The sequence below is a fragment of the Mercenaria mercenaria genome, chromosome 5, assembly GCF_021730395.1.
Source record: "Mercenaria mercenaria strain notata chromosome 5, MADL_Memer_1, whole genome shotgun sequence".
NCBI classification, from domain to species: Eukaryota; Metazoa; Mollusca; class Bivalvia; order Venerida; family Veneridae; genus Mercenaria; species Mercenaria mercenaria.
The window spans coordinates 83,430,142-83,453,846 of NC_069365.1; the positions used below are offsets into that span (position 1 = coordinate 83,430,142).

The 23,705-nt window shown below is 36.1% G+C and overlaps 2 protein-coding genes across 2 annotated transcripts in view; both read left to right on the forward strand.

Annotated features, from left to right (window-relative positions):
* Window positions 1–23,705, forward strand: part of LOC128557185 (uncharacterized) — a 423,236-nt gene that overhangs the window by 42,882 nt on the left and 356,649 nt on the right. The window lies entirely within an intron of this gene.
* Window positions 1–23,705, forward strand: part of LOC123557789 (histone PARylation factor 1-like) — a 50,986-nt gene that overhangs the window by 18,524 nt on the left and 8,757 nt on the right. Inside the window, exon 5 of the mRNA XM_045349477.2 lies at window positions 6,332–6,430. Within this exon, the coding sequence (XP_045205412.2) occupies window positions 6,332–6,430 (99 nt within the window). The remainder of the gene's footprint in view (window positions 1–6,331; window positions 6,431–23,705) is intronic.

The following is a 23,705-nucleotide window of genomic DNA, read 5'->3' on the forward strand; positions in this document are numbered from 1 at the left end:
CATCTGCGCAGGCTGGTCTGGATCCATGCTGTTTGCGGATCCATGCTGTTCGCAAAGCCACTATGTTGGTTTTCCCATGGCACGGCTCATATTTATATAATGCCCTACATGAATAGTTCATATGTCTACTGCATTCTTTAATATGCTAATTTTTGTGAATTAAAGCAAATATTTATAAGAAACCCTTCCTACATAGTTAACAATGAAGGAAGGCCATTTGTTTAATCAATATCTTTCTCCAAAATAAGCATGTGCAATGTAAGCACATATTAAAGAATTTCTTAAATATATTTAATCTATTCAGTGAAAGGGTCATGTAAATTGGGTTGCGGCATTTTAACTGATCAGTGTAAGTTTTTAGCTCACCTGAGCACAAAGTCCTCAAGGTGAGCTTTTGTGATTGCCCTGTGTCCTTCGTCCGTCCGTTGTCCGTCCGTCGTCATCAACAATTTGACTGTTAACACTCTAGAGGTCACAATTTTGGCCCAATCTTAATGAAACTTGGTCAAAATGTTACCCTCAATAAAATCTTGGACGAGTTTGATATTGGGTCATCTGGGCTCAAAAACTAGGTCACCAGGTCAAATCAAAAGAAAAGCTTGTTAACACTCTAGAGGTCACAATTTTGGTCCAATCTTCATGAAACTTGGTAAGAATGTTACCCTCAATAAAATCTTGGTCGAGCTCGATATTGGGTCATCTGGGGTCAAAAACTAAGTCACCAGGTCAAATCAAAGGAAAAGCTTGTTAACACTCTAGAGGTCACAATTTTGGCCCAATCTTCATGAAACTTGGTCAGAATATTACCCTCAATAAAATCTTGGACGAGTTCGATATAGGGTCATCTGGGGTCAAAAACCAGGTCACCAGGTCAAATCAAAGGAAAAGCTTGTTAACACTGTAGAGGCCACATTTATGACTGTATCTTCATGAAATATGGTCAGAATATTAATGTTGATGATCCCAAGGTCCGGTTTGAATCTGGGTCATGTAGGATCAAAAACTAGGTCACCAGGTCAAATCAAAGGAAAAGCTAGTTAACACTCTAGAGGCCACATTTATGACCATATCCTAATGAAACTTTGTCAGAATGTTAATCTTGATAATATATAGGTCAAGTTCAAATCTGGGTCAGATAGGATCAAAAACTAGGTCACTAGGTCAAATCAAAGGAAAAGCTTGTTAACACTGTAGAGGCCACATGTATGATGTATCTTCATAAAACTTAGTCAGAATGTTAATCTTGATGATCTTTAGGTCAAGTTCGAATCTGGGTCATATGGGGTCAAAAACTAGGTCACCGGGTCAAATCAAAGGAAAAGCTAGTTAACACTCTGGAGGTCACAATTTTGGCCTGATCTTAATGAAACTTGGTTAGAATATTACCCTCAATAATATCTTGGAGGTGTTTGATATTGGGTCATCTGGGATCAAAAACTAGGTCACCAGGTCAGATCAAAGGAAAAGCTTGTTAACACTATAGAGGCCACATTTATGACTGTATCTTCATGAAACTTTGTCAGAATTTTAATCTTGATGATCTCAAGGTCCAGTTTGAATCTGGGTCATGTAGGGTCAAAAACTAGATCACCAGGACAAATCAGAGAAAAGGCTAGTTAACACTAGAGGCCACATTTATGACCATATCTTAATGAAATTTTGTCAGAATGTTAATCTTGATGATTCCTAGGTCAGGTGAGAGATACAGGGCCTTCATGGCCCCCTTGTTTTATAAAGTATGACATTAAAAAATAACAAAAAAGATGGCTATGTGATGTCTGCAAACAAATTTCTAAACTTTTTTCCATGCTTATAAGTGATTAACTTTTAGCCTGCAGGCTGATCATGGTCTACACTGTTCGCTATCCAGTCAGTAAATTTTCAGTGAACGCGGTTTACACCCCTTCAAAAAATAAATGATATTGGCCAAATTGAATGATGGACCAGTCCATTTTAGAAGTTTAGCAGGCTAAGAGTTAAGGTAGTGGACCGGTAATGACAGTCTGCAATATCCATTCATTTACATATTTTTCGTACTCTAATGTTATCATGAAAAGTAATTTCTGTTATGGCCTATGGATGCCAAAATCGTTTATGGAGGGTATGTTATCTTATGGAAATAGCTTAAAGAGGTTGTCATTGAAGCAGAGCTACAGATAAACTTTTTCTGTAATTATGTATCCCATAACATTTCAAATAATTGCATACTTCAGTTTCCTATTGCTTAAAAATTTGTTTGTTACCCCATCAAATTTTGCACAAATGCTTTTTCAATCCAGAGCAATTGCTTTTTAGCTCACCTGAGCACAAAGTGCTCAAGATTAGCTTTTGTGATCGCCCTGTGTCCGTCGTCCGTCGTCAACAATTTGACTGTTAACACTCTAGAGGTCACAATTTTAGCCCAATCTTAATGAAAATTGGTCAAAATGTTACCCACAATAAAATCTTGGACGAGTTTGATATTGGGTCATCTGGGGTCAAAAACTAGGTCACCAGGTCAAATCAAAGGAAAAGCTTGTTAACACTCTAGATGTCACAGTTTTAGCCCAAGCGTTATGAAACTTGGTCAAAATGTTACCCTCAATAAAATCTTGGATGAAATCAGTATTGGGTCATCTGGGGTCAAAAACTAAGTCACCAGGTCAAATCAAATGAAAAGCTTGTTAACACTGTAGAGGCCACATTTATGACTGTATCTTCATGAAACTTAGAATGTTAACCTTGATGATCTTTAGGGTAAGTTTGAATCTAGGTCATGTGGAATCAAAAACTAGGTCACCAGGACAAATCAAAGGAAAAGTTAGTTTACACTCTGGAGGTCACAATTTTGGCCCAATCTTAATAACACTTCAGAATGTTATTATCAATAAAATTTTGGACGAGTTTGATATTGGGTCATCTGGGGTCAAAAACTAGGTCACCAGGTTAAATCAAAGGATAACCTTGTTAACACTGTAGAGGCCATATTTATGACTGTATCTTCATGAAACTTGGTCAGAATGTTAATCTTGATGATCTTTGGAGTAAGTTTGAATCTGGGTCATCTGGGGTCGAAAACTAGGTCACCAGGTAAAATCAAAGGAAAAGTTAGTTAACACTCTAGAGGCCATCTTTATGGCCATATATTAATGAAACCTTTTCAGAATATTAACCTTGATGATCTTTAGGTCAGGTTCAAATCTGGGTCAGGTGGGATCAAAAAAAAGTAGGTCACCAGGTGAAATCAGACGAAAAATTTGTTAACACTCTAGAGGCTGCATTTATGGCAATATCTCTATGAAACTTGGTCAGAATGTTAATCTTGATGATCTTTAGGTTAAGATCTAATCTGGGTCAGGTTTGGTCAAAAACTAGGTCACCAGGTTAAAAAATTAAAGGAAAAACTTGTTGACACTCTAGAGGCTACATTTAGGACTGTATCTTCATGAATCTTGGTCAGGAAGTTAATCTTGATGATCTTTAGGTAAAATTCGAATCTGGGTCATGTGGGTTCAAAAACTAGGTCACAAGGTCAAATCAAAGGAAAAGCTAGTTAACACTCTAGAGGCCACATTTATGACCGTATTTTAATGAAACTTGGTCAGAATGTTAACCTTTAGGTCAAGTTCCAATCTGAGTCAGGTGGGGTCAAAACCTAGGTCACCAGGTCAAATCAAAGGAAAAGCTTGTTAACACTCTAGAGGTCGCAATTTTGGCCCAATCTTAATGAAACTTGGTCAGAATGTTACCCTCAATAAAATCTTGGATGAATTCGATATTGGATCATCTGAGGTCAAAAACTAGGTCACCAGATCAGATCAAAGGAAAAGCTTGTTAACACTCTAGAGTCCACATTCATAGCTATATCTCTATGGAACTTAATCAGAATGTTTGTCTTGATGACCTCTAGGTCAAGTTCGAATATGGATCATGTGGGATCAAAAACTAGGTCACCTGTTCAAAAAATCAAAGGAAAAACTTATTAACACTCTAGAGGTCACATTTATGACTGTATCTTCATGAATCTTGGTCAGAATGTTAACCTTGATGATCTTTAGGTCAAGTTCGAATCTGGGTCATGTGGGGTCAGAACTAGGTCACTAGGCAGTCTTCGCCTTGATTTTTTTTCAGCACTTGTCCTTTTGGGCAAGTAAGTTAAGAAAACCACTTGCCCGAAAACATTTTTACTTGCCCGAAATAATTTTGTTTATAAATATGATGTATTTTGGTTTATGCTTAATTCAACATTCAGTTATTTAAATGGTAGTCAACTAACCTACCCACACTACCCATGGGGCAGGCTAAGCCAACGTAAGTGGATAACCATGTTGCAATATTCAAGTAACTAGCAGACAGAAATTATGGGAGAAAACTGTAGAAAAAAAGTAAGACCTATACCAGTATCTAGTTATATGCCAGGTGTGGGGTTCAAATTTGCACTACCCTTCTAAAACTTACTTTTTTAGGGCCTTTAAAATATTGTGTAGTTGTTCAAAGTTAAGTGCAATAATGGATCAGCCTGGTTAGGCACCACCCCCATGGCCAAAAAAAGTAGGGTCGGTAGGTCAGTATTTTTTTTTTTTTGTTGTTTTTTTTATTGTTTTTTTTAAAGCATTATTATCAAGTAAAATTTTAATGTAGCCTATTATCACAGTCCGGGGCGACGTGTCCAAAAAAAAATATGGACAAAATAAACATCATCAACCCACCTGTGTTTAAAGCGAAAAAAAAAACATTAACAATTATCGGTAATTATTCTGTTCATAAACAAGTAATTGGCCATGTTTTCATCATCAATTAAAAACCCCCTCAAAGAGCTAAAAGAAGTGTGTCGGTATCGTGGCTTCTGAAGTAGAGATCAAAGCGGTGTAGTTGCCCGAGATTGTCATGGCATTACGTCATGTTTTCGCGCCATGTGACACATCACTGTCTGATCGTACGGCCTCGGTTCTTTAAATTGCTGAGAAGAAATCAGTAAAAAAAGTATCTTCTTAAATTTTTTTAAAAGCGAATATACAATATCCCGTATAAACTGACAGGTAAATGTGTCAAACAATCCTACCTCTGTGACCTATTTGCCCTCAAGGAATTTACATTATTGATTGAAAAGAATATCTGACATAGTGTCGAGTCAAAAAAGTACAAAGATTCATTTACTTATTAAACTTATTAAAAACCACAGCGTCATCATACTGCTTTGTTTTAAAACAATCATTGTTTTTATTTACGTCCACGAGGTCACGTAACCTATTCCGCCGCACTTGCAGAAATCAGTTTGCCAAAAATCGTTTTACTCGATGTATTTAAATTGCTGCCGCTTTTTCATTATTTAAGATTTTTTAATTCTGTTTTTTGTACTTTCTTGTCAAAAGTCTGAAATTTATAACTATAGTATGCATTATTTATTTACTTTTAGAAATAAGTAAATAAATAAGATCGCGCTGTTTGAAATTTTACAAATAATTGTATGAAACTTCGATCGTTTTTATAGAATTTTGCCTACATTTCTGTCGATATCTTATTAAAATTGTTATAGAATTCAAACTGTATAACTTCTCAAACGGTGTTGAAAATTTGAAGCGATTATATTAAAAAATGAATGCACTACACGCATTTTTTGTGTACGTGTCAATAAACAAAAGTAACGGCGATACGATAGGTCGCACGTGCTCGTGGAATGGAAAATTACTGGCATTGCGTTTTGACATCTTTACGATTCGTGGGTAAATTCCAGTCAATTCAGGTAATTTTAGGGATTAATTTCTGAATTTTGTAAAGTTACTTTATATATTGCAAATGTTAAGTCATCGATTCATGCATAAATATACGAAAGCTAGTATTTAGAATGTTCATTTCAGATTCATGAACTTCTGTAATTATTGTGAAAATTAAGGGATTTAAATTTTGGAAAAAAGCACTTGTCCGTTCGGGCAACCACCTGAAAACTTTGGCTTGCCCGAAACAGGATCTACTTGTCCCGGACTTCAAGCAACCCAGTTACGACGAAGACTGCTAGGTCAAATCAAAGGAAAAGCTAGTTAACATTTTAGAGGCCACATTTATGACCATATCTTGAAACTTGGTCAGAATGTTAATCTTGATGATCTGATCTTTAGGTCCATAGGTCAGGTGAGCGATACAGGGGCTTCAGGGCCCTCTTGTTTTTTTTTCAGTGCCATCTTTAACTTCTTGCAAAAGCTTCTCATATTACAGGTATTCTAGAATATGAGGCACGTAACCAACCAACATAATAAATAATTATCACAAAAATTGAAATGTTAGTTTACAACTGATAGAATTGCTAAGTGAGTGATTTTAGGCCATGTAGGAATTCTTGTTTGATTCTTTTCAGGGACGATCCAAAAGAAATGCCAGCCTTAGTGGGAGCTAACTCTGCAAAAACAGACTGCATCATCTCAGTTAAGGGAGATAACTTGTTTGCAGCTGTGAGGTATTTGTATGTTATGACAAACGGTATGAATTTTCCATCGCCTTCAAATCATTGTTTTTAGCTGGAATTTTCAAAGAAACTTAAAATTGTTATTTACTATCAAAGTCTGCACCAGGCGAAACAATCCCCATAACTCTAATTTGAATTTTGACAAAGTTATGCCCCTTTTTAACTTAGAATTTTTTGGTTAAAGTTTTGGATAATGTCAAATATCTCTGTTACTATCAGAGCTTTTGACTCGAAACTTAAAATACTTATTTACTATCAAAGTCTACACCAGGAGAAACAATCCCCATAACTCTGAACTTTTTTAACTTAGAATTTTTTTGGTTAAAGTTTTATGAAGTTTTTACTGGCAAAGTTCTAATTCAGAGTCAGACACTGAGAAAAGTCGAGTGTGCTGTCTTACGGACAGCTGTTGTTTCCAGATCTTATCTATAAATCTATTGAAATGCTTATAATGCAGGGTTTAATGTTTATGATGCAGCTGATGCAAATAACAGATGCATGTGGTTGCAATAAATTAAAGTGCTACCTTCATTAATATCAGTAGCTTTGATATAGTCTAGACAGTGTCACAGTAAGGTTTTGTCAATGAACTTTTTTTTACTAGAACAGGATAGATGTATGAAACTAGTGCTTGTGCTTATCTTGCAGATTATGAATAAAAACAAAACTGGTGTTCTTAAACTTTAAACAAATACTTATTTCATTTCAGAACACCATGGTTAGTTTTGCATACTGTTGGCATTTCTGAGTTGAAGAAAAGTTTGTTGTTTTTGAGAATTTATAACCACTTAGTTTAAAGGTCAATTTTTGCCAGTCTAATAAAAGATTAAAAGTCATTTCTGTTTTTTTGAGTCGGCTAAAGGCTGAAAGCCTTTTGACGAGTCCTTGCTATCCAACGATTCTCTAAATGGACCAAATAACACAGTGAAGGGATGTAGTTCCATTAGATTTCTCAAACTTCAAACAGTTCACTGCATGAATGAAGTTAAGTTGTGTCAATTCCCTTTGCTATGACCAATATACGATGTAATCTGTCATATTTATGACTTGTAATTGTGCAATACTCGAATGTAACTCATTCAGCATAAATGTGCATTTTAAGAATTGTGCAGGCTTACAAAGCTTGGGTAGCATCCAGCGGAAGACAAAAAATAGTTCCACAGGGCTCCAGACAAGATGCGTATTAGCGTAAATTACCTATAGAAATAATGCAAATACGCATGTCTAATAATTTCTAAGCGTATAAAAACGTATATAAAATTACAGAAACGCACACAATGCTTTTTTAAAAACAAAATCTGAATCGTGTGGATGCGTAAGGTAACATAGCCGATCAGCCTTAATTCTCCCACATTGAACGTAAACACGCATCGTATGATTTCTATAAACTTTGCGTGGGTTGAATTTTGCAGTCAGTAAACGGATAAATTATCAGAAGAAGAAGCTCTTACTGGTTTGTTTAGTTACTACTGATATTAAAAATGATTTTAATTCTTATTTTTCGAGAAATAAACAAATCGGCGAAACATTAAATTGTATTTTCTTGTAGTTTTTGAAATCGAAAGTAGATCGTCTATGTTTGGCTGCTTTCACGAAACAAAATAACTTTTTTATGAAAAGATTTAAATAAGAGGTAATTTAACCGTAAACTTCAATGTCAGATACTGCCAATTGCTGCTAAATGTCTTCGTATCATCACAATTTGTAAAATATATTGTTCAAACTGGAGAAAAGTGTAATCGTATCCGGATATAATATTTTGGGTAAATATCGAGCTGTGTTGTGAAATTTTAAGAAAAAAACTAAAAACAAACTGAAACTGGTAGACTATACTGTCAGTACATCAATCATTAGCCGACTCAGGCCATTCAGGCCTTTGATTATTAGCTAGATTGCATTATTAAAGGGAGGTAATATAATTGCAAAAATATTAGAATTACTATTGGTTAACCATGTCTAAAATAAGTGAGATTAGAATCAAGTTATCAATGCCAGTATAAGAATAAGAAAACCAGGAACTTTGGGAAAGTCTGTAAAATGAAGGAAACTTGTATATAGGTATATGTATAAGTTATCCAGTATAAATCCTTCATTTACCCTTAGCCTGCTGGCGGCAGATGATTCTGCCTTTGCGACCAGTGCAGACCAAGATCAGCATGCACATCCGTGCAGTCTGATCATGGTCTGCACTGTTTGCTATTCAGTCAGTAAATTTTTAGTAAACACCCCTACAAATGATAAATGGTACTGCTCAAATTGGAAGATGGACAAGTCCATTATAGAAATTTAGCATGGTAAGAGTTAAATTTTTTTATGGTCTAATTTAAAAGAGCACCTACTTCTTATTGTCCTGTGACTGTTACAGGAACACGTGGCAGCAGGCAGGTTAAATTGTCCACTAACTAATTTTAGCAGTTCTTACGCAGTATTCACCAAACTTGGTCACAATGTTTAACATCTTGGCCAAGGTCAATGACCAACTGGATTGTCCTGGTGGCTCTGTAGTAACAACCCTTGAATTACCCAAAATTGCTAAGATTGCTCTCATCCAATGTTAACCGTTACCCTGCTAAATTTTTAAAATGGACTGGTCCATCATTCAATTTGGGCAGTACCACTTGTTATTCAAAGGGGTGTTCACTGAAAATTGACTGACTGAATAGTGAACAGTGCAGACCATGATCAGCCTGCACATCCGTGGAAAAATCACTTGCCACCAGCAGGCTTAAGGTTAACCAACTTTGATCATATTGTTTATAGAAGCATTACCGTATAGCGGGTTATTTCTGCGGTCAAAAAATTCTGCGTTTTGGTCCCAAAAATTGTGAAAGTAATTTCTGCGTATTTAATTACTGCGTTTTCACATAAAAGGAAGTGAAATTTCTGCGTTTTTGATACCAAGGAGGAGGTATTTCCCCGTATGAGCGGACGTCTTGAGAATGAGAGCGTATGAAAACAATAAACTAAATTACCAGTAACTGCTGTTAAGTAGCTTTGCTTTTAATGAATGCATTGTAGGATATAATAACATGTGAATTGAAAAAAATATAAGTCCAACAACAATTGTACACACTAGAACTGCAAACTACGGTATATCTGCATAACGGTTACACAGGTATAAAGGTTACTCAGGTATAGTTCGGAAGATGTTCATAAGGGATTGATAAGACAACTCGAGTGAAATTCACTCAGTTTAATACATTCACAAAAAAATCAGACAAACAAACAAAAAAAAGAAACGTTTTCTAAGGGATTAACAGTTAGGACTTTGACCATCACACCTAATTATATCATTATCGGTAATTGTTAGATAACGACGGTAATTTCAAATAATTATGTCTCCCCCAGGAGACATATTGTTTTTGCCCTGTCCGTCCGTCCGTCTGTCCGTCCGTCCGTCCGTCCGTACGTCACACTTCATTTCCGAGCAATAACTGGAGAACCATTTGACCTAGAACCTTCAAACTTCATAGGGTTGTAGGGCTGCTGGAGTAGACGACCCCTATTGTTTTTGGGGTCACTCCGTCAAAGGTCAAGGTCACAGGGGCCCGAACATTGAAAACCATTTCCGATCAATAACTAGAGAACCACTTGACCCAGAATGTTGAAACTTCATAGGATGATTGATCATAAAGAGTAGATGACCCCTATTGATTTTGGGGTCACTCCATCAAAGGTCAAGGTCACAGGGGCCTGAACATGGAAAACCATTTCCGATCATTAACTAGAGAACCATTTGACCCAGAATGTTGAAACTTCATAGGATGATTGTACATACAAAGCAGATGACCCCTATTGATTTTGGGGTCACTCCATTAAAGGTCAAGGTCACAGGGGCCCGAACATTGAAAACCATTTCCGGTCAGTAACTTGAGAACCACTTGACCCAGAATGTTGAAACTTCATAGGATGATTGGCCATGAAGAGTAGATGACCCCTATTGATTTTGGGGTCACTCTGTCAAAGGTCAAGGTCACAGGGGCCTGAACATTGAAAACCATTTCCGGTCAATAACTAGAGAACCACTTGACCCAGAATGTTGAAACTTCATAGGATGATTGATTATGAAGAGTAGATGACACCTATTGATTTTGGGGTCACTCCGTCAAAGGTCAAGGTCACAGGGGCCTGAACATTGAAAACCATTTCCGATCAATAACTAGCGAACTACTTGACCCAGAATGTTGAAACTTCATAGGATGATTGGACTTAAAGAGTAGATGACCCCTATTGATTTTGGGGTCACTCCGTCAAAGGTCAAGGTCACAGGGGCCTGAACATGGAAAACCATTTCCGAGCAAAAGAGAACCACTTGACCCAGAATGTTGAAACTTTATAGGATGATTGTACATGCAAAGTAGATCACCCCTAATGATTTTGGAGTCACTCTGTGAAAGGTCAAGGTCACAGGGTCCTGAACATTGAAAACCATTTCCAGTCAGTACCTTGAGAACCATTTGACCCAGAATGATGAAACTTCATAGGATGAATGGTCATGCAGACTAGATGACCCCTAATGATTTTAGGGTCACTCTGTTAAAGGTCAAGGCCACAGGGGCCTGAACATGGAAAACCATTTCCAGTCAATAACTTGAGAACCTCTCAACCCAGAATGTTGAAACTTCATAGGATGATTGTTCATGCAGAGTAAATGACCCCTATTGTTTTTGGGGTCACTCCATTAAAGGTCAAGGTCACAGGGGCCTGACCATTGATAACCAGTTCCGATCAATAACTTGAGAACCACTTGACCCAGGATGTTGAAACTTCATAGGATTATTGAACATGCAGAGTAGATGACCCCTATTGATTTTGGGGTCAGTCTATTAAAGGTCAAGGTCACAGTGGCCTGTTCATGTAAAATCATTTTTTGGAAATAACTTGAGAACCACTTGACCTACAATGTTGAAACTTAATAGGATGATTGGACATGCAGAATAGATGACCCCTATTTATTTTGAGGTCACTTGATCAAAGGTCAAGGTCACAGAAGCCTGAACAGTGACTTGAGAACCACTAGGCCAAGAGTGTTGAAATTTAGCGGGATGATTGGACATGCCAAGTAGATGATCCCTATTGCAGCCAACCATCAGTGTCTCTTTGACTTTCGCTCCTGACCCCTATTGACTTCTTGCCTATAGGACTTTGCATTAGGGGAGACATGCGCTTTTTTACAAAAGCATTTTCTAGTTAGACCATGCCATTGTGAACTTCGGATTACCGTGGGTAACACATGGTGAAACAACATTGATGAAAACAATGCAGATTGTTTTGCGTTTTAAATTTTTGCTGGATGAATATTCTGCTGGAAATATTTTGCGATTTTACCGAGAGACCGCAGAAATCCAGAAATATTCCCCCACCCGTAGAAATAACCCGGTATACGGTATCTGAGAAAATTTGTATAACCACCTGGATAAGCACACCCACTCTTTAGTTATTGCCTTTGAATTACTTAAATTTGCTAAAATTGACACAAATTAATGTCCACTTAAAAACTTAAGCAGTTCTTATCCAATATTCATGTATTGGGATATTACACGGTGCACAATCAAGTGGTCTATGATGTCATTCCGTAGGTATCGCGCCGAGCTTTTTTTGTCAACAAAGCATCAATTCAAGAAGAAAATTCATCGTAAGTATTTTGTTACAAATTTTTGTAAAATGTCTTTAGTATGTTGCAAGTCCGTTTATAAATGCGTACCTCCGATCACACAGCATCTGTCCGTGTCTGCTTTAGTTTGGCTGGAAAACGGGACAAACTGACCAAAATCTCAAAATCCCTCTTGCTATCGCCCCAAGCTAATTCTAGAACCGCATTAAAACCAGCTTTCTCTTGCTGAATTCTCCAGATGGCCGTTTTGGTTTGTTACTTTTTGTCTCAAAACAGCCGCTGACCGTTTTGGTTTGTTACTTTTTGTCTCAAAACAGCCGCTGATAGATTATTTTTCACGTTAAAAGTGTTATTTTCAGGTAAAACCAAAGATAAAAAGTATGCTATTACGGCAAGTTCTTGGAGATAAATGATATCGCAACAAGCTGAAATGATATTCTTATTTTAAGTCAGTTTTACCATACTTAAATCAACGCATATCATTCTTTCACCTAAACCAAAACTGGTCAAATGATAATGCAAATGCTAAATGAAATATTTGATACTTCTATTTTGAGAAAATATGACATTGGATTATACGTGCTATTCTTATTTTACAGGTCCTTTTACTATCGAACTAGTCGGAAGACTGTTTTCAATCTGGTAGCAAATATGAGCAACGAGCAGATGACAGGTCCATACAACGTGTGGCCACTAATAAGCGTTGTACATTGGAAGACAGGTAATAACCTATATTCAATAATAATTATAATAATAATATCATTATAATCATTAATAATGATAAAAATAGGGGAAATTCTAGTCTGTAAACTCACTGAAATAACCTTTATACCAGCAAAACAAACAAACTTCATTGGAAACGCCGTCGTGTTACAAAATAATTGAATAATCTCTGAAGAGATCCGTAGAAAAAAAGAGACAAACAATAAACAAAATTCAATTTGAGTCAGTTCATAACGAACTATGAGTAAAACAAAACTATCAACGCCCTTGGCAATGCCGTAAGCAGTTCATGTATGTATTCATTTATTTTGGGCTTAAATACATAGCGACATGTTATAGCAGGCACTCGACATGTCACATCTGCATTTATAATAAGTCATCTTTGATCTTATATTAAGACTTTACCAGTTTTTGTCTTTTTGCTTGTTACAGGGACCACGACTTTGATCGTTCAAAGAGAACTAGGGTCTTGTGCATGAAAAAGGTAGCCAAAGTGAGCCTAGACAGGAATGCAGTTAAAGGGGATCCCTTTGTGTTCGATGGGACAGCAGTGCAGGGCAGAATGAAAGCAAACTGTGATCCATCCGAGCGTTAGAATTGGACTCGACAACTGATGATTCACAGCATGTTTGCATGTTATTTGGCTGCCTTTCGACTAAAAATTCAAGGGTGCTGACATAGGACGTTTCTTTCAAAATTCTATTTTAGACATGAGTCAATAGACCAAGTTTGAAGAAATTTGTATGTTGGAAATTTTAGTTATTACACAGTTAACTCTCGTAAGCCTTTAAGGCTATGTATCATGATGTAGACTGGACTTTTCCTGAGTCAGGTCATTTAAACAGTTGTAATACTAACATATTCCAGAACTTTCAGCTTCATTTTTATTATTTTTAAAGACATGTAACTTCATGTATAATCATACTAAACAAGATAAAAGTCACACTTATCATATGATTGTAAAATAATGTATCATTTCCCAAAAATTTGTTCCTATGAATATTTGGTTTACATTTACCTTGTCTCTGCATTGAAAGTAAGAAATCCTATTTTTCTGAAACAATAGTTCATAATGTGCTAAAAGAACGTTTACATTTGTAAACTTTAATGATGTGTTTATAGTATCTAAAGCATGTGTATTATTTCTGTAATGATGGATTTCGGATAAAATTAGACGCTTACACCAGTTTTGCCAATGTCAGACTGTGAATGTAACATACGATATTAAAATTATATATTTCGAAACTTCAAAATAATTTCTTCCAGTAACTGTTCCACATGTGTATCAATTGCAAACTGTTTCCTCTGTATTACAATTCCTACAATTTTAAAGGTTGTGTATATATCCACTATATTTTTAGCTACTGAAAAAGTGGAATGAATTTTCTGAACATTCATTTTATATTTACTTTGCAAAATAATGCCAGAATTGTTTAGCCATTGATCGCTTTAGCTTCTTTTTCTTAAAGACCCAATGTTTATCTGTAAATAAAGTGAGCAAGACTTAATATATCAACAGTACGTTTTCTTTTCTGAAAATCGAAAGACTTCGTCAATACTTCTCAATCCCGTAATTCTGATTTTGCATTAAAAATAAAAAGAAGTATGATGTCAATTTGTTTGTTTGTTAAAGAAGGCTGAGTAAAGTAAATTTCAACCAATGAATTCCATCATATATTGCTTACACTTATGGACATTTCCGTTACAAAAATATTATACACCCGGAAATAAACTGCTTATATTTAAATGGCGGCAAATAGGAGAATTTTTCTGTTGTTGTTTTTTTTTTTTTTTTTTTTTAGCTCACCTGTCACATAGTGACAAGGTGAGCTTTTGTGATCAGCCTTCGTGCGTCCGTCCATCCATCCGTCCGTCAACAATTTCTTGTCTGCATGATAATGGTTTCATTTATGATTTTATTTTAACCAAACTTGCACACAACTTGTATCACCATAAGATCTCGGTTCCTTTCTTGAACTGGCCAGATCCGCTTATGGGTTCCAGAGTTATGGCCCCTGAAAGGGCTAGAATTAGCTATTTTGACCTTGTCTGCACAATAGCAGCTTCATTTATGATTTTATTTTAACCAAACTTGCACACAACATGTATCACCATAAGATCTTGGTTCCTTTCTTGAACTGGCCAGATCCGCTTATTGGTTCCAGAGTTATGGCCCCTGAAAGGGCCAAAATTAGCTATTTTGACCTTGTCTGCACAATAGCAGCTTCATTTATGATTTGAATTTAATCAAACTTACACACAACTTGTATCACCATAAGATCTTGGTTCCTTTGTTGAACTGGCCAGATTCCATCATGGGTTCCAGAGTTATGGCCCCTTAAAGGTCCAAAATTTGCTATTTTGGCTTTTGCAGCCATATAGAGTTCATTTATGGTTTGATTTGATACCAACTTCCAAAATATCTTCAACAACAATAAATCTTGGATTCCATGACAAATCTGTCAGATCCAATCATAGGTTCCAGAGTTATTTATATCTGATTACCTCCCCTGATTGTAATCAAAATGGATTTATATCAGTAATTACTTATAGGACTATTTGAAATTTCATTATTGACATTAGTTGAACTGAGACAATCAAGGTAGATAACTATGGACTGATTTTATATCAAATTACCTCCCTTTATTTCAGATTAAAATGGGTATATCTCCGTAACTAATGAAGATACTGATCTGAAATTTCATATATGTCAACAGATGGACTTGGACAATCAGTGAAGATACATATTGACTGAATTTATGACTATTTTTATTAATTACCTCCCTTTATTTTTTATCTAAATGAATACACCTTAGCAGCTTCAAATGAGATTGGTTTGAAATGATCATATCAGATTGAGCAATGGTACTCAGGTGAGCGATACAGGGCCATCATAGCCCTCTTGATTGTTTTTTTTCACATCGGGTAAAAGATCTACTCCAGTTTTTAGAAGTTTTGATACCTATATGTATTTTGGCCATTTTGGGAGTTAGTGCAAGGGCATGGGTGATTTTTCAAGCGTGTGTGTGTTCAAGCGTGCTTGTGAGTGGGCGATGTATTAGACGGATTGTTGACGCCTGGATTTAATGACTACTGCAACAAAACTTAGACTTTGAACTATAAAATACTGGCATTAATCAAATCGGTGTAAACACAGATTAAATTACAAACATAAGAACTTAATTTTTATTAGTCTTCTCTACACTACCTTAATCTGTAACATGATTATAAAAGCCCCACGAATTACCGCTCTACTTTAACACATAAACATATTTATTTTGTTCAAAGCGTTTGATTATCCTGAAATCACCTCAAACCTTTCAAGCCGTATCGCACAAAATGCTCCAGTTTTTTGCGATAGAATTTATCTTTTAGAACTACCTGCTACAGCATACCTTTTAAGCTTGTTGCGATATCAATTATCTTCCAGAACTTGCCGCAATAGCATACTTTTTTATCTTTGGTTTTACCTGAAAATAACACTTTTAACGTGAAAAATAATCTATCAGCGCCTGTTTTGAGACAAAAAGTAACAAACCAAAATGGCCATCTGGAGAATTCAGCAAGAGAAAGCTGGTTTTAATGCGGTTCTGGAATCAGCTTGGAGCGATAGCAAGAGCGATTTTGAGATTTTGGTCAGTTTGTCCCGTTTTCCAGCCAAACTAAAGCAGACACGGGCAAATGCAGTATGATCGGAGGTACACATTTATAAAGAGACTTGCAACATACTAAAGACAATTTACAAAAATTTGTAACGAAATACTTACGATGAATTTTCTTCTTGAATCGACGCTTTGTTGACAAAAAATGCTTGGCGCGATACCTACAGCATGACACCATAGACCACGTGATTGTGCACCATGTATTATCTTTGCCAAGGTTTACTGTAGGCGTACATTTATTAGTTCGGCAAAAATTTAGCGTAAACGCAATTTTGGTGAAATATCTAATTAATGCGTGGACGTGAATTAGCGCTCTCGCGAGACTGCTAATTTCTAATTTTAGCGCTGTCCGAGATGAGGCTCTCGGAGATTTACAGAGATTCACAAAAATATTCGGAAATAAACTTAACCGTCGGCAATTTTTTGCTCGACTATTCATAGAATAGTAGAGCTATTGGACTCGCCCATGCGTCGGCGTCCGCGTCCGCGTCCCGATTTTGGTTAAGGTTTTGTATGTAAGCTGCTATCTCAGTAACCACTTGTGGGAATGGATTGAAACTTCACACACTTATTCACTGTGACAAACTGACTTACATTGCACAGGTTCCATAACTCTATTTTGCTTTTTTACAAAATTATGCCCCTTTTTCGACTTAGAAATTTTTGGTTAAGGTTTTGTATGTAAGCTGGTAACTCAGTAACCACTTGTGGGAATGGATTGAAACTTCACACACTTATTCACTGTGACGAACTGACCTACATTGCACAGGTTCCATAACTCTATTTTGCTTTTTTACAAAATTATGCCCCTTTTTCGACTTAGAAATTTTTGGTTAAGGTTTTGTATGTAAGCTGGTATCTCAGTACTTACTAATGGGAATGGATTGAAACTTCACATACTTGTTCACTGTCATGATCTAACATGCACTGTGAATGTCCCATAACTCTACTTAGCATTTTTACAAAATTATGCCCCTTTGACTTAGCAGTTTTTGGTTAAGTTTTTGTATGTAAGCTGGTATCTCAGCATCCACAAATTGGAAAGGATTGAAACTTCACACACTTGTTCACTGTCATGATATGACATGCAGTACAGAGGTTCAATACCTCTACTTTGCATTTTACAAAATTATGCCCCTTTTTCAACTTTTGTATTCAGTCAATTGACAAGGCTGTTGAATAGTCGAGCGTTGCTGTCCTCCGACAGCTCTTGTTGTATAATGTGTTTCTGCTGTAATTATACGTCATACTGATTATGAAATCAACTTTTTTCACTGTTAGCGGGCTAAAGAAAGTACGATTTATTTGAAATTATTTACTTAAGTGTTATACCATAAATCTCTTCTTGTATTTAATTATAATAATCTGCGTGTTTTATATTCTGTATACTAGTTATAACTGCTGAAATAAAACGAGATTGTCACACATTTTAATCATTGAATCCCCTTTGTCCTACATGCATTGTGTCTTAATACAAACGTTCACACCTTTCCGTAAACCAGCAACTGCAATAACGGACATGCCCGAAGGTGATACGTAAATCGATAACAACTTGATCAAATGAGAAAAAACATGAACTACAAGCTTAAATATTCTATTTTGTATGATCATATATTTAAAATAATAATATGAACAATAAACAGGAATATATATCATACGAACCTTTAAATATTAGCAAGCAGTGTAACTAGTGCAAACTCTCAATTTATTTGCAAAAGTTCGAAGAAAACATCATCAAATGAAAATGTACATGAAAATGCTTGGACAGATTAATGCGCGGACATGAATTAGCGCACGTGCGATAGCGCTAAAAGCGCTGTTATTAGTACACCGCTAAAAGAAGTAAGCCTACAGTATTACCAGCCACCTAGTCTTTGTCTTGCCATGTTATGGCCCTTAAGTCTGCGGAATTGAGAAAGTTGACAACTTTTCTTCATCAATAAGTAGAGTAATTTAAAAGTAAATAGTGATTTTCTTTGACTGATATATTTTAAACAGTTTGATTGATACCTTCCATATAGCACAACAATGGATTTCTAATGCATATCCTTTCCGCAGCCTAAGCGTACTAAAACGCATTAGCGTCTGATGGCCCTTTCACGCTTCGTAGAAACAACATTTATTACACCAAACTTATTTTGAAAATATTTCTGAAATGTCTAGGTCTGCAGCTCTCAAATAGGGTTATATCTTACATCTGAGGCATATACTGACACTCTCGGACAACATTAAAAACGACATTTTGAGCGATTTGATGAAGTTCCAAAATTATCAATGTATGCTTGGTCCGTTACGGACCCCTGTGGGATTTGTGTTTATCCAGAGCTCAAATATTTTTTCATAGATTAAAAGTTGACATGGTGTACTAAAGCCCAGATAATTTCAGTTCGTAATAAAGTGCTGAAAATTGGCTCCCCAATAGCAAAAAAAAAAATAAATAAAAACAAATAAAATAGAAGTCCACGCGCATACATTTAGACGGGGTGACCCCTGACTATCTACGAATCAAAATGTGGCTTTTGTTTTCAAGTTTAGCATTTCTACCTTCATTTTATTTACTTCCGGAAATAGCTGAAGGTCGAGTGACGTCATTTTCTCTGTTTTCAAAAAACATACGTCAGGGCTTTTTCAACCTGTCTCATGGGGCCATATTCGGCCCCATTCCCAATGCCAAATATGCTCCATTTTTCCCAATCTGGAGCAAACAATTCCCAATCCAAAGAAAGATTTCCCAACTGAAATCAATTATTTTTTGTTATTCAAATATAATTCTTGCATAGTAAGTTTTGTTTGCCAAGAAAATCAAACAAAATGTTGGAAAAACCAACTCGTTTCTATTTTTAGCTCACCTGTCACAAAGTGACAAGGTGAGCTTTTGTGATCGCGCAGCGTCCATCCGTCCGTGCGTGCGTCCGTCCGTCCGTCCGTAAACTTTTGCTTGTGACCACTCTAGAGGTCACAGTTTTCATGGGATCTTTATGAAAGTTGGTCAGAATATTCACCTTGATGATATTTAGATCAAGTTTGAAACTGGGTCACGTGCCGATAAAAACTAGGTCAGTAGGTCTAAAAATAGAAAAACCTTGTGACCTCTCTAGAGGCCATACTTTTCAATGGATCTTCATGAAAGTTGGTCAGAATGTTCACCTTGATGATATCTAGGTCAGGTTCGAAACTGGGTCAACTGCGAGCAAAAACTAGGTCAGTAGGTCAAATAATAGAAAATCCTTGTGACCTCTCTAGAGGTCATATTTTTCATGGGATCTTCATGAAAATTAGTGAGAACGTTCATCTTGATGATATATAGGTCAAGTTCGAAACTGGGTCACGTGCCTTCAAAAACTAGGTCAGTAGGTCAAATAAGAGAAAAACCTTGTGACCTCTCTAAAGGCCATATTTTTCATGGGATCTGTATGAAAGTTGGTCTGAATGTTCATCTTGATGAAATCTAGGTCAATTTCGAAACTGGGTCACGTGCGTTCAAAAATTAGGTCAGTAAGTCTAAAAATAGAAAAACCTTGTGACCTCTCTAGAGGCCATATATTTCATGAGATCTTCATGAAAATTAGTCAGAATGTTCACCTTGATGATATCTAGGTCAAGTTCGAAAGTGGGTCAGGTGCCTTCAAAAACTAGGTCAGTAGGTCAAATAATAGAAAAACCTTGTGACCTCTCTGGAGGCCATATTTTTCATGGGATCTGTATGAAAGTTGGTCAGAATGTTCATCTTGATGATATCTAGGACAAGTTCGAAACAGGGTCATATGCGGTCAAAAACTAGGTCAGTAGGTCTAAAAATAGAAAAACTTTGTGACCTCTCTAGAGGCCATACTTGTGAATGGATCTCCATAAAAATTAGTCAGAATGTTCATCTTGTTGATATCTAGGTCAAGTTCGAAAGTGGTTCACGTGCCATCAAAAAGTAGGTCAGTAGGTCAAATAATGAAAAACCTTGTGACCTCTCTAGAGGCCATATTTTTCATGGGATCTGTATGAAAGTTGGTCTGAATGTTTATCTTGATGATATATAGGTCAAGTTTGAAACTGGGTCAACTGCGATCAAAAACTAGGTCAGTAGGTCTTGAAATAGAAAAACATTGCAACCTCTCTCTCTAGAGGCCATACCCTTGAATGGATCTTCATGAAAATTGGTCAGAATGTTCACCTTGATGATATCTAGGCCAAGTTTGAAACTGGGTCACGTGCCATAAAAAACTAGGTCAGTAGGTCATATAATAAAAAAACCTTGTGACCTCTCTAGAGGCCATACTTTTCATGGGATCTGTATGAAAGTTGGTCTGAATGTTCATCTTGATGATATCTAGGTCAAGTTTGAAACTGGGTCAACTGCGGTCAAAAACTAGGTTAGTAGGTCTAAAATTAGAAAAATCTTTTGACCTCTCTAGAGGCCATATTTTTCAATGGGTCTTCATGAAAATTGATCTGAATGTTTACCTTGTTGATATCTAGGTCATTTTCGAAACTGGGTCACGTGCAGTCAAAAAATAGGCCAGTAGGTATAAAAATAGAAAAACCTTATGACCTCTCTAGAGGCCATATTTTTCATGAGATCTTCATGAAAATTAGTGAGAATGTTCACCTTGATGATATCTAGATAAAGTTCAAAACTGGGTCACGTACCTTCAAAAACTAGGTCAATAGGTCAATAATAGAAAAAACGGCGTCATACTCAAAACTGGGTCATGTGGGAAGAGGTGAGTGATTCAGGACCATCATGGTCCTCTTGTTAGTAACATGACGTCTGCAACCTCGGCAAAAATTGAATACAAGATTTTGCTTAATAAATGTATGATTTGTATGCAAAAAACTTTCAAAATGCAAGAAAAGATAAATATTAATTGAATTAAGTACCCAAAACATGTCGACAGATAGTTCTTAGACCATTAAAATCAATTGTCATGTATTTTCGCGACCAAGTTTTTCCCTCGAACATACACTCACTTTGCCACTCTACTTTTTGGAAAATTCAGTTATGATTGTGGTGAAAACAAACTGTAAACAAAAGTTTTAAAGATGACAAATGAAGAGTTACTGTATTTTTTTTTGGCAATATTGGAAAACAATCATAAAAAAAATAAATTCTCAAAATTTCTCAAGGGGACACTTTATATTTGTAATTCATTTGAATGTCTTCCAGTAAAACTTGATAATTATATGTTAAGAATCATTTGATTTTTCTGATACATTTTCCCAATTTTGACAATTTACCACGTTAAAAATTCCCAATTTGGCCAGGGGCCTTTTTCCCAAAAACCCCTGAAAAAGCCCTGTACGTATGCCTGGCGAGATTGCATAAATAAGTGCTGGCCGTCCTAAAGATATAGATGTCTGGAACTATAATAGTTACAGTAAAAACTGTTAGAAAGAAAGAGTTATCAAATACAGTGAGTGTGTGAGGGAAAGGGGTGGGATAGAATTTGTCATATTTCATACAGATATGCTTACCTATATCCAAATTTAGATGTACCAACAAGTTCATGTGCTGAAATTTGGCTATTAACAATGCTTGTTTGTGTAAAGCTGCAGAAAGTTTATTAAAATCATATCTTACTATTATACTTAAAGAAATTCAAAACTGCTAATGCTAATTCATGTTGCCTTCTACAACAGTATCCCAGTTAAAACAGTTTTCACTCAATAACATATGCAAGCTTTCAGTTTTATAAACAAAGAAAGCATTAGCTGTCAGCTTTCTTAGGATGGTTGTCTGTAGTCAGTAGATGACCCCAGATATCTTTTAAGGTTATTTGGTCAAAGTTCAAGGTCACTGCATACAAAATTGCATACCCACTTGCCTGGGACAGGCCATCAAGGTCATCAAGGTGGGCATATATGTTTAACAATCGGCTCTTTTTCAATTATTAAATATCATTTTAGATTAGATTGGTTTTTGTGGTCTTTCTATCCCATAAACATCCATAGCAGTATGATATATCATTTAATTAAGAAAAATTAGAATTAATTTTGGTTAACCTTACCAAGACAAAGTAATGAATATTAAAGATGAAGTAAATTTATGTTTTTGTGTAAGTAATCCTGTATAAATGCTTTGATCAAATTTTTCAATTAAGGCTATTTTTGCTTTATGTAAGAGATGTAAAAGTCAAGGTGACAGCATACATTAAGCAACATACAGAAGTTTATATAAATTAATTAGAAAGTAGTAATCCGTCATATATGATACAAGCATATGATTGAAATATATGTTGAAGCATTTTATTTTAATAAAATAGTATAAATATTACAGAAATGACAAGGTGCTATTTTTAATGCTTCAAATCCAAAAGTTGAAATACTGAGTTTAGATGCTCCAGGCAAACCTTAACCTTTAGCCTGCTAAATTTCTGAAATGGACTGGTCCATCATTCAATTTGGGCAGTACCATTTATCATTTGAAGGGGTGTTTACTGAAAATTTACTGACTGAATAGCGAACAGTGTAGACCATAATCAGACTGCACGGATGTGCAGGCTGATCTTGGTCTGCACTGGTCAAAAAGGCAGAATCACTTGCCGCCAGCAGACTTAAGGTTTAGAACAAGCTATGTATGAAACTTTATTGCAATTATCACTATGTGCATTATATTTTACCAATATATAAAACTGTTTAAATGTTTTAGAATTTTTATCAAGGCTTTGTTGCTTTTTTCTCTTCTTCATTCTAATCGAACACCATTGACAAACCAAAACTAATTTGAACTAGACGTATATGTTCAGTTAGTGATACTCGGGTATTTTTATACGCCCGTTTGAAAAGTGGGGCGTATTATGCGAATGCCCCTGGCAGGCGGGCGGGCGGCATCCACAGACTTTGTCCGGAGCACATCTTCTTCATGCATGGAGGGATTTTGATGAAACTTGGCACAATTGTTCACCATCAAGAGACGGAGTGTCATGCAAAAGAACCAGGTCCCTGGATCTAAGGTCAAGGTCACACTTAGAGGTCAAAGGTCAAATTCAAGAATGACTTTGTCTGGAGCATATCTTCTTCATGCATGGAGGGATTTTGATTTAACTTTGCGCAATTGTTCACCATCATGAGACTGAGTGTCATGTGCAAGAACCAGGTCTAAGGTCAAGGTCACACTTAGAGGTCAAAGGATACAAGAATGAAAACTTTGTCCGTAGCATTTCTTCTTCATGCATCGAGGGATTTTCATATAAGTTGGCACAAATGTTCACCAACTCTAGGCGGAGTGTCTTGTGCAAGATCCAGGTCCCTAGTACTAAGGTCAAGGTCATACTTA